General features: G+C 45.8%; 1 protein-coding gene across 1 annotated transcript; it reads right to left on the reverse strand.

Moving 5' to 3' along the window:
• Positions 1-9063: 9063 nt before the first annotated feature.
• Positions 9064-11834, reverse strand: LOC147988773 (uncharacterized). Its single transcript, XM_087545467.1, has 6 exons — positions 11792-11834; positions 11446-11625; positions 11290-11361; positions 10586-11025; positions 9369-9560; positions 9064-9262 (listed from the first exon to the last, which is right to left on the reverse strand). The coding sequence occupies exons 1-6, from the start codon at positions 11832-11834 to the stop codon at positions 9155-9157; spliced, it is 1035 nt and encodes a 344-aa protein (XP_087401593.1). The 3' UTR covers positions 9064-9154.
• Positions 11835-12252: the final 418 nt, after the last annotated feature.

Consider the following 12252-nt stretch of genomic DNA (forward strand, 5'->3'; position numbering starts at 1 on the left):
AAAACAAGTGCATCGATGCATTGAAAACAGAAAATGTTACTGTTTTTTTTTAACACAGTACAGACGCAAGCGCTCATATACACGCGTATACACTCACCCCTATGAACGCACATACTATCTTTATGAGCACCTCCGAAAGACTGAGCCAGGAACAAATGCGAGCACCAGGATTTAAACCCTCGTGGACTGAAGATACCACAATCCCTCTAACCATCCAACCATAGGTTGCTTCGCAGAAACTGTGACTGTTGAAAACAAGATCTAGATGGTGGACTGCGGTGCTCCCCCATCCACGACATGTCTCCAACATGGGGCCGCTACAGCGCCGGCGTCCCCGCCTCCCGGCTCTGGCCTGGAGCATGGTATCGCTCCCCTCGCCTCCCTCCTTTCGGTCCCGCGGTGGGCTGACCTGGAGGAGGAGGAGGACCGGGAGGTCGGTTGCGCGGTGGCTTCGGGCACCCTTCGGGAGGACTGGCGCTTCGGTGACCGTCTTCCGGTAGCGGTCTATCCGGAACACGCCCTCACGCCGGCTGTTGCACAGGTACGCTCCCCACCTACCCTTCCTCCTACCCCCTCTTTGGCTGCACAGCGGACCCGTCGTCGTGCTCGGCCATATATGTGGGGCATTCGGGGCCAAGCTAATGTGGGCGCGGCGGCGAGCTTGTTGCGCCGGGCGGTGGTGCTGCGCCGACCTGACTGTCTGTCCCGCTCACCTGGGGACTCCCCTCCGACGATCTATGAAGGCCGTTTCCGCCAGTTCCGGCTGGGCAGCAAGGGCGGTGATGCCCCCCCCACCCCCCGCCTGCTTGCCTGCCGGAGCTACGATCGCCGCGTCACGTTCGTACAGGGGGAAACCCTAGCAGCTCCCCATGCGGTCGTGCGTGCTGGGCCTGGGCCCTCCGATGCGGTTGGGCTATGGAGGTCTGCTAGGCTCATGGGTTCGTGGGCCGCAGGGATTGGCCTGGTTGGAATTGCTGGCCCCAATGGGCCTGGCCCATCCTCCTGCCTATCTGGCCTGGACGCATCGGCAGCTTCCCTTAACTCCTCTTGGCCCGGCCTTGCGGGTGGTTTATGGCATTCGCTCAGTAGACTCTTCCCCCTCGCTTCTCCCTCCGCGTCGCCTCCCGCGATTCCGCTGCGGCTCCCCCCCCCATGGCCTCCCCCTCCTCGGTGGCTCGCGCCCCCTTTCGCCCCTTCTTATGGCGTGTGAGGTCGATGACGGGGCATCGCGCCCCAAGCGCCGCTCGGCCGACCGGCATGACGCCCGTGACTCCTCGTCCCGTCGACCCTCTCCCGCGGCGGCCCGGCGAGTGGCCGACATGCGAGCGGTGGCCCTTAAAGGGAAGGCTACGACGGTCGACCGGGAGGATCGCTCAAGCGACCGGTCGCGCTTCCGCTCTCCTGATCATTGGTGTGTCCGAGACCGCCACACCTCCCACCGTGAGCAGCATTCGTGCTCCCCGGCTTGGTCGGGTCGGCAGGACCGTAGGTCCCGTTCATCAGTGCAGTCTAACCGCCAGGAGGGATCTCCTCTGTGCCGGCACAACCCTCCCCAACGTCAGCCCCAACACCTGATGGCCGGTATCGGCGCTTGCAACCATCCATACGGGCAGTTCGCCAACAACAAGAAGAACAAGGGCGGCCTACCTACCTTCGGTGCGGCCGGTCCGGCCTCCTCTGTGTCCCATCCCGCCCCGCCGGCGGTCGCCCCCGACCAGAGGGGTCCGCGGGTTGTTGCCACAGTTTGTTTCAACTGTGGCCTGGAAGGCCATTACCTGGTTGATTGCAAGATGTCGCCTGCCTGCTACAAGTGCAAGAGCGCCGACCATCCGGCTCTTCTTTGCAAGGAAGACCACCTCGAGTGGGAGTTGCTGCTCTATGGCCACGTGCTGGAGGATTTTGGCTACTACCAGATGACGATCTCAGTTTCGGAGGCCCCGCCTTCGCTCTCAGCACTGATCTCAGTGTTGGGCGGCAAGACGGCGTCTCCAGCCATCATCACGGAGGAATTGCGACATCTCTTTCTCGCCAACTAGGATTGAGTGGTGATGCCGATCTCTGATCGCGAGTTCTTTGCAATATTCCCTGACCCGTTGAGCCTCTGGTATGGCACTCATACCGTGCAGTTAACCCTGGCTCTCCACGAGCTCACTGTCCACATCTCGGTGCCTACGGTCGATCCCTTGGCTACCACCGGCTACAGGATTTGTTACCACCATACACAACGGCTGGCCGATGTTTATTTTGTTTTTGCTACAACCACGTCATTTTTTTGCTGCTACCAGCAACCACAAAAGCTACATCCAGTTAACATTTTTGCTACAATGACGACATCGGGCGGCAGCGGTAAGCTTTTTTTGCTGGAAGCAATAAACTTTTTTGCTACAATCGGCATTGTTGTTTGTTGGAACCAGCAAGAGCCTCGGACGGGCACACGGGGAGGTACATCACGAGCTGAATGACAAGTGCTGCGACCCGGCGGCCAGCATCACCGGACCTGCAGCCATCTCCCCCGGAGCTGCAACCACAAGTGCATGTTGTTGCATGCATGGAGCTGGCGAGAAACGCCGGCCGCGACCGGTGGTGACCGACGGCAAGGGCAGCGAGGGCGGCGAGCGGCCGCGAGGGCGGCGACCGGTGGTGACCGACGGCAAGGGTAGCGAGGGTGGCGACGGGCGGCGGTTCTTCAAGGTTTGCTACTACATTGGTATCCATGACGAGTCTTGGCGGCGGCGCTGCTTTGTTTTTTTCCTTTGCTGGATGCGCTTTATTAGGAGAAAATGATTCGGGATCTGACGGTTAAATATAATCTAATCAAACGGCCGCGCGGTGTCCGGCCGAATCGATTGCGCCGGTGCGCCGGCGCAGAGTAGTCGCCATTTCCCGCCGCGTCTACAATGAGATGCCGAGGTCTTCTTTTCTCAACGGTGCCATACTTTTACAAAGTCTCAGTCGACCCTCCCCTGTCGTTAGATCATCAGGTGCTTCAAGAACGTTGCATGATGTTTGTTTCTTGTCAAATAGGCCCTGTAGGGATACAGCCGGCCTCTTTTAGTGTTTCTTCTTTCTTTTTTTTCTGGTGGAGGGTGCAGGTATGCGTGGTGGGCTTGGCATCTGGCCACATCCCCAATCCAGTGTGTCTCCTTCACATGGCTACATCTCCATATGTTTCGAAACCAACCAATCCAATTTTTTTATTTGTACTTGTCTCCATTTTTTGTTAGTTTTTTTGCCTAGTTATTTTGCATTTTTATGTTGCATTTTCCCCAATTCATATGTTTGTCCCTTTTTCTTTTATAGTTTTTTCTTCATCTTTTCTCGTAATTATTTTTTCTTGTTTCTTTATTTTAGTTTTTTGTTTTTCTGTTCCATACTGTTCTAGTTTTCTGAAAATAATTATGTCCCATTCACGTCCTTCGTCGTCTGAAATAAACACGTTGCGATTCATGGATTTGTTCACGTGACACTTAGTTGCGTCGCGCGAGCGGTGCACATCACAAGTTGTCTTCTCTCTTTTTTAACACAGGTGGGATAGGGTTGTAGACTTCTTATGTTGTATCCCGGTTATTTTTGCAGTGCAGCCTTTTTTGACCCCTCTATCCTGTTTTTTATGGGGGATTTTGAGTCATCAGGTGTTTGTTTTCCCTTATTTTTATTTTCTTTTCTTTCTTTTTTATTTTCATTTCATTTATTTTTTTCTTTTTTCTTTTCTTCAAAGTCCATTCTTTTGTTTTCTTCTTTCGATTTTTTTTCTTGGGCTATTTTTTATTTGTCATTTTCTCTGTCAATAGAGAATTAGTTAGATCTCATTCGTTTTGGTAGCTGTGGATTTTGGACATCAAGTTTTGTGTGTGGTTGACATGTGTGTTCTGTTGATGGCCTAGTACATTGTTGCCTTTTTTTCAACTGGATGGTCCCCAATGCGATTGCAACTGGGCTTGTAGGGGATTGTTGGCTAGTTTGATGTCCATCACTAGACATGCAATTGTAAGTGTTAAAACCCGGCTGCAACTGCATGGCCCCCAACGTGAATGCAACTGAGTTTGTAGGGGGGTTGTCGGCTAGTTTGATGTCCACCACTAGACATACAACTGCAGGTGTTACAACCCGGCTGCAACTGCATGGCCCCCAACGCGGCTGCAATTGGGCTTGTAGGGGCTTGTCGGCTAGTTGCATGTCCACTGGTAGACATGCAGCTGCAAGTGTTGCAACCCGGCTGCAACTGCATGGCCCCCAACGCAGATGCAACTGTGCTTTTATGGTGTTGTCGGCTAGTTGCATGTCCTTTGCTAGACATGCAACTGCAAGTGTTGCAACCCGGCTGCAACTGCATGGCGCCCAACGTGGATGCAACTATGCTTTTATGAGGTTATCGGCTAGTTGCATGTCCTTTGATAGACATGCAACTGCAAGTGTTGCAACCTGATTGAAGTGCATAGCCCCCAACGTGGCTGCAACTGTGCTGGTATGGGGCTTCGTCAGCTAGTTGCAACTCGACTTCAGTGGGTTGATAGGGGTTGTCGGCCATTTGCATGTCCATCAATAGAGTTGCAATTGCAAGTGTTGAAAGCCGATTGCAACTGCATGATGTACAACGCGGCTGCAACTGGGTTGGTAGGGGGTTGTCAGCTAGTTGCAGGCCCACCGGTAGACATGCAACTACAACTGTTGCAATCCGATTGCAATTGCATGGTGCCTAATGCAACAACAACAGGGTAATTTATCTTTTCCCTTCGAAAATAATATTGATATCCATTTGCACGCTACTTGACAGCACATAGTTGTATGTCCTTTGTTTGCACCCAACTAAATTAATTGTCTTCTTCTTTATTTTTGTTTTTTATTTCTTTGTTACATTAAAAAAATCTTTCCTTTTTTAAATATAAAATAATTTTTTTAAATAATAAAAGAAAAGGTGTAACAAGATGACACGAATGCAAGGAGCGGAACATGAGCGAAGCTAGCCACAAAATCGGAGCTCCATTACACTGTGTAGCAATGCATGTATTAGGTGGCTAAATAAAAAAAAACACACAACGATGGATGAGTGCAACACAACCGAACAAAAGCCCATGTGGTCTCCAGCTAAACAAAAGCCCATGTGGTCTGTAGCGAACACAGAACAAGGAACGGAGTCACATTCAATCAACTTTTATACGATGACGTCATGCGACTTAGACTTCACGAAGTCTAAGTCGACTGAGTTCTAGACAAATCCATACTTTTATCTTACAGAATATGCAAAAGGTGCAGATTGGGTATTCGAACCCTTGACTAGTTGTTGTGGATGGCATGTACTACCACGAGGGTGGGACTTGGGACATCATCTGCAAAAGCACAGTACGATCGCTGTCGTGTGGACCTCTACGCCCACATGTCATCGGCACCATTGCACCATGCAGTAGTGAAGAGATCTCCTCCCCTTACCACAACACCACGACTAGTTTCTTGTTCGATGAGAGTTGCCATGGCCATTTAACATTACACGGACGTTTATATTCAAAAGTTTTGATACATGTGTTTATAGTGGGTGGCGAGATATAAGCGACTAACGGACAGTAAGCAAATTTGTCGTCCAGTAACCAGATTCTTGGGCGCCACGCGCACGCGCGGCCATATACGTGCTCCCTCCGTTTTAAAATAAATGACTCTACTTTTTTTTTAGATGTAGATGACTTTATTTTGTACTAAATTAGTATAAAATAGAGTTATCTATTTTGAAACGGAAGAAGTACCTGACAAGGGCCGGACTTTGGAGGCAAGCGGGACTACTAGAATAAAACGTGGAAGCCTTGTTTGGGGCGCTAGCTAGGTGGGCGATGGCGTGAGAGTAGTTTAGTTGCTTTGTACCAATGGAGTTGGATCTCGTGTAACTTCTAACATGTACTCACCAACGTGAAGGGAAGGGGTTCTATACCCATCTTCTTCTTTAATATATAGTATGCATACTTGTGCCTATTCGAGAAAAAAGGAAAATGTACCTGCTGACCTCTTTACACTGCAACACGTGCTTGTGGCGATCCAGTAGACCATGTAGTATTGTGACGGTGAACCCACGGAGTCAATCCATGCTTTATTATTAGGGAAAGATGGGATAGAGGGAGTACATGTTGGACATGCAGCCTAAGTAGATCTCTTGCAGCTACAAAACAGGCATCAACTACTGACAGAGAGTCCATCTGCTTGAGCGACCGCATCAGTTCAATGTTCTTTCGTCTCACACTTGCAGTGAAACAGTTGATCAAATTATCCCGATTTACCCGGAGAACCCAAGCTTCAAAAATACTCCCTCGGTCTTGAGATGTAAGACGTTTTTTGATATTATGATAGTATCAAAAAACGTCTTACATTTCAGGACGGAGGGAGTACAAAATAAAAGCTGAAAGAGTTCACTGGTCATAAACTCATAAGCTTAACCAGCTATGTGCATTGCTGGATACAGAGGTCGGAGGGTACATCCTCTTGTTGAATAAAGGAAAAAAATGTCAAGATACGTAGTAATGAATGAAGAAAGATACCAGAACAAAATTTGAAAAATTCAAGAAGAGGAATATGCTGTGGCAGTTTGATCAACAAGATAGACTGATCGATCAGGCTTGCGACCATAATCCAACTACTAACTCTCATTGAGTGCCCCTCTCGGCTGCCATAATAACTTGTCAACCTGTCAGAAGGTCACCGCAGGCTCAGGTTCAGACCAACCAAGGACTCTCCAAGAGGTGTAGAGTGCTGGGTGGTTCGGAACTTTGCAAAAAGTTTGTCCACGTAATATTTTCACGAAAAGAGCCGTATCAACTCTGAACATCGACCTGCTTCAGTTTGTCGTCTGTGCAATAGTAGGACAGACCTTGTCACATTTCTAATCAGTAACAAAAAAAAATTGTCGCACGGTTTTCTAATCTCATTTGTTTCCTTGTAACCAACACAAAAGTATCCAAGATTACGCAAATACATCGACAGGATATTATATTTACATAAGCATCTACAACTACAAGCAAGTATCCAGTAATACCGTATATCAGAGTGGTTCAACTACAAGCATCTACTTGGACAAGGAAGGGATTAAGGGACTTGAACTATAGGAAGATGAGTGGCCATTTTTTAAATAATAATTGAGAACAATGATGGATTTATGCAAATATCACCTGTCCAATAAGATAAAATTAGGAAAATATGTTGGGACACAAACTAAAAAAACTTAGTGCAAACATATGACTTAAAAGAGGTTCGGGATTTGCCATGAAAGTATAGATCATACCTGAATCCACTTCTCATTAATTACCTCACTAAATTGTAACAAAACATGCAAACATGTAGGAAATTAGAGACTCTGAGCAACCAAGGCCAGGAGGTATAAAATACTGTGGTAAAATCCAAAACATGGATGAATGTGCCGGGAAACTACGTCACAGGTGCACAGGAAACTATTTAACAGTTCGTCCACTTGCGTTTCAGAAGAGCAATGTGCTGACAGTCAATGAACACTAGTAGCAGAACCATATTAATTCTGAACATTGATCGATGCTACAATCCACGATGATAGTACCAACTTGATGTAATTAAGCAACGCTACAGTGTTAAACTCAGCATACTACTTCATATAATTCCAGCCATATACAAAACGACCACCACATACACTCCTGTAACTGGATCGATACAACCTGTGCATGGCCCAGAGGCTAGAAGCTGCGAATGTAACCAAAGATTATGCATACTTACTCTTCACTGGTCACCCTTACCAAGAACCTGACATATTACACCTGCAACAGTCAACTGAACATCTTTGCGGTGCGGTGTTATGATGTAGCCAACTCGACGTGGACTGGCGCCAAATTTCTCGAACCAGTCAAGCTCCGGTTGCTGCTAGGCTTCTTCAGTGGCAGAGCCACATCCTTGTCCTTGACATCCTGCAGCTGTTCTAAGATATGGGAGCTTGCAATATGAATGTATAACAATTATGCAGTGCCTAGATCATTAAATGTTGTTTCACTACAGTACAGGCAACAACTTGTGATGCTAACCTGTCTTAAGATATTGAAATGCCTGCAGAATCTACATGATCCAAAAGAAATCAGTTCATGTTACATCAGAACCTAGTACAAGAAATAGTCTAGCAAATTATCAGATTAGTGGGAGAGGACGAAAGCTACAAAATTAAACTAATCAGGCTTGCGGACATATTCCAAAATTAAAACTAATCAGGCTTGTAAACTTGTTGGAGATATGCAAAATGCTGGGCGGTTCTGGAAGTTTCAGGACATGGGAAACTGAAAAGAAAAAAAACTGGGGCCGCACACAAGAAATCTCTGAGAACTTTGTTTAAATAAAGGTTTAGTTTCCCTCAACAAAAAAGTTAATTTTGTTCAGGAAAGGGGCCATATCAACTCTGAACATCGATCTGCTTCAGTTTGTGGTTTGTGCAAAAACACAGCACAGTGAACAGAATCTGCATCTAGAAGAAGAATTAGAGCCATGCTCTAAACATAACCACTACACATCATAATTTATGCCAGGTTACACACACACACACACACACACAAAAACTCACCCTTAACACTGCTGCAACTGTATCCAGAGAACATGTGCAAAAAATACTGCACAAGCACAGAAGATTCAGACTTGTGCAGACTGCAATGCTGTGTCTCCAGCGCATATGTGTAAGGCTCTCTGTTGATATATATGTCCTTTCTTCTCCCCTGCTCATGTTGTTCCTTGTAATGCTTGGTACATTTATGTCTCTGAAATTCAAAGTTGCCGAGAATGAAAAAAAAACAGTTTTGCAGTAAATTGCGGAGAAACAAATCCTTGAAAGGGAAAGAAGATAAACATGTAAGAATGCAAATACACCACCGTTGTAAATGTCGTGCTGCAGTCCTTGAAGTGGCATTTTGTTAACTGGGCTCTAGTTCACTCACTGAATTCACTAGACAGGGTTCAGGAAATACGCTGGATTCAGGTTACAAGCTTATACAAGCACAATTGTGCGGAATAGAAGAATCAAGAATTGGGGGGCTTAATTAGGGTTGAGTGCCTAGATAAACTATGATCCGTGATTGATCTTCGATGACTTTCCTCCTGGCACTGTGAGCTTCTTAAACCGTCCTTATCAAATGACCCAGTCGTCTCCACTTACTAGCTTGTTCGGTTTACGTGGTCAGTTGCTTGTGCGAAGGCCCACCACTTGTGTGGGCCTGGGCTCTTCATGGGCTTCTGGTCCACCGGCAGGAGAGGTGCTGACACAATTAATCCTATTGGTGGAAAGCTACAAAATGGCAAGCGGTTGGTGTGTGTCTGATAAACTTCTGAAAGAGAAAGGCATGGGTACAGGAGGTAAACTATGTGGTATGGGATGGCTGCTTTGTGTTGACCTCGACGTGAGCACTAGATCCCTCATGAATCTTCCTTTCATTCTTTGAAGAAAACTCCTCGCGACACCCAGCGAATCTCCGTGCGAAACGTTTCTTCGGCTCATGGACTTCCCTAAAAGGCTTGGCTAAATTGTTCTTACTGTCATAGCTCATGGTGCAACCATTTACATGGCTCTGGCACGCAAAGGGCCTCTGCAACATTTTAAAAGGATGTACATATATGCGAGCAATCGTAATCCCATATCCAAAGTAAAGTTCACTTTGAAATAATACAAGTGAAGTTACACGCTACCATTTACATAAGATTATTATTCTTGACAAACTTTAAATAATAGATGTACATAAGATTGTAGACTTTAAAGCTGACCAAGCTCTTCTTTAACAAGTGTACTTTTTGTTATGACAATCATGGCACTATTTGAACAATATTGATAGTTTGTTTCACAATTGATATTTTTCTAAAAAAATATGATGGAGAACAGAACTGTAAAGAGATACAAATGACACCAATGTGGAGGCTGTAGCCCATGGATTTCGAGTCGCTCGACTAGTCTATGAGTCGCAAAAATATGGTCGACTAAGCTTAGTGTCGACTGGCGACTCTGAGTCACGACTAGTCACAACGCAGGCTCGACTTCTTCCGAGTCGCTCCCCCAGAGCGACTCGCATGAGTCGCGACTTGAAAACCATGCTGTAGCCTCTAGAAATCGGCATGTGACCACGGGATTGAAGAAAGCAGGGAGAGGACAGAGCATAATACAAAAATACAAATGAGAACAAGAAAAGTAAATACGAAATACCAAAACAAGTAAAAAGAAGGCTGTTTGATTGATCCCATGAAAATCAGATGAATATTATGTGAAATTTATAGAAGAACAAAAATGCTAGTGTTTCATTGGCCACATATATCAGTGGCTATATATGTTCAATTGTATTGATTAACAGAATTTCAGTTGTTACGAAATTTTATGTTAGATATTACGCTTTTCATATAATTTCCCAAAAACTATTAGAATTTTATTGGTTCTCCACTGGTTATAATCAAAGCAACCAAAAAATATTCAAAATGTAACCAGTGAGGATATTATAATTATGTTTTTGGCTCACTTATAATCACTTTTTTGGTAAAAAAAATAGAACTACATATATAAAAATGTATATCTAAGAGAATAATGATGTTGCACGTGCAGTTGTGTGTGCCAATGTGCTAGTAATACCTTCTGCATTGGAGATGAAATGGCGTTACTCCTAGCTTCTGAACTTTTATTGTGTAACAAGGCCAAGTGGCACTCTACAGTAACCTTCCCACCACAGATTGTATTCTTCTCCAAGGTGTTATTATCATCATAGAGCACTTCACTCATTTTGTTGGCGCAACTGACTTGTATGTTAGCCTTATCACTATTCTGTTGCTCCAACATTTCTGTATCTTCTCTAGTATTCTTTGTCAGGTTGTCGGTTTCAGATTTATCTTCTAGAATATCCCCGTCACAGCTTCCAGAAGGGAAAACACCAGCCGTTTGCAGAGTCAGTTCATCATGACACGGGTCCTTTTCCATTGGCTGAATCCTAGCACTACCACCATGCAGATCTTGACTTGATTTCTCACCAATATCATGTTGCTCTGAACTAAAAGGAGTCTGGCTGATGTGTACTTCTGCAGTACGAAACAATGTTATATACTTGAATCTATTTCAGGCACAACACAAACATAAGGAACATCTAATATATGTTGCCTTTCCCTCATCACAAATAAAATAAAATAAGGAACATCCTTTCTCCATCCTACATTGGAGACAAGGTTGGGACCCGACTGTGATGAGACTGACAAATTGCTGGAAGTGCAATTGCAATTTGAAATTGAAATTGAAGGATTTAGTGAATTCTTTTGTTCATAACTGGGACAGATATCAGATTGTACCTTGTGCTACTTTCTCAAGAGTTGTAGTTAGCTTTGTTCTTCTGTCAGATGCCCAGCCACCAGTTGCTTCTTCTGCAGATAAGTAGAGATTATAAGGAAAATAAATCTGAAGTATGTAGATTTATTTTTTCAAAAATAGGTATGTCTTTGTGGTACCGTTGGCATGAGAATCTACGGCATTGATGGCTGCTGCTGTTGTTGCATCTGTGTGTACTGCATCTCCAATACCCAGAGACGCCAATGCACGCTGGTTATCATCATCACATGACGCATCCTCAATACAACTAGATCCACTGACATTAGGGGATTCCACCTGAAGTCGACTTTGGAGAGATGCTGCAATGTATAGAGTGAATTAGAGGAGGAGCGCACATACAGGTAACATGGGTCAAGGACTCAAGGGACATAGGCTCTGAAATTTTCCCCTCTATATATTTCTGTATCATGTATTTTGACTGTACCAAACCACCCCTATTTCGAACTGAGCTACATTGAGTATTACCAGATTCCGATCCACCAGAAGAGGCGCCTTCGCGGCCATCCATGTTCTTGCTAGGAATCTGAACACTTTGTCTCTATAAATGTACAAGAGAAGATACATGTCACCAGCCTGAACTGCAATTTATGTTTGATACAAATGAAAGTAGGGAGAGTTAAACGCTTACTCATTAGACGTTGATGACCTTGTGGACTCTACACACACGAGCGAGCGTCCTCCGGGAGCATCTCGCTCACCCGGACACCCTTCTCGCACTTGCAACAAAATTTACCTTGCTTATCCTCCTCCTCCTTCTTTAGTGCCCGGACTTCCAGGCGGAGAGGTTCCTCCACTATGAGGCCATCTTTGCCGAAGGAGCTATTGAGGCCTTGGAGGCACACGAGGCAGCCCTTGCCGTCTCGGAGCTCTCCGATGGCCCAACTGGTAGAGACTATCTCCCATGGGACACCGTGCTCTGAGGACTC

This window comes from Triticum urartu, chromosome 1A, assembly GCF_056163025.1.
Source record: "Triticum urartu cultivar PI428250 chromosome 1A, HENAU_Tu73, whole genome shotgun sequence".
NCBI classification, from domain to species: domain Eukaryota; kingdom Viridiplantae; phylum Streptophyta; class Magnoliopsida; order Poales; family Poaceae; genus Triticum; species Triticum urartu.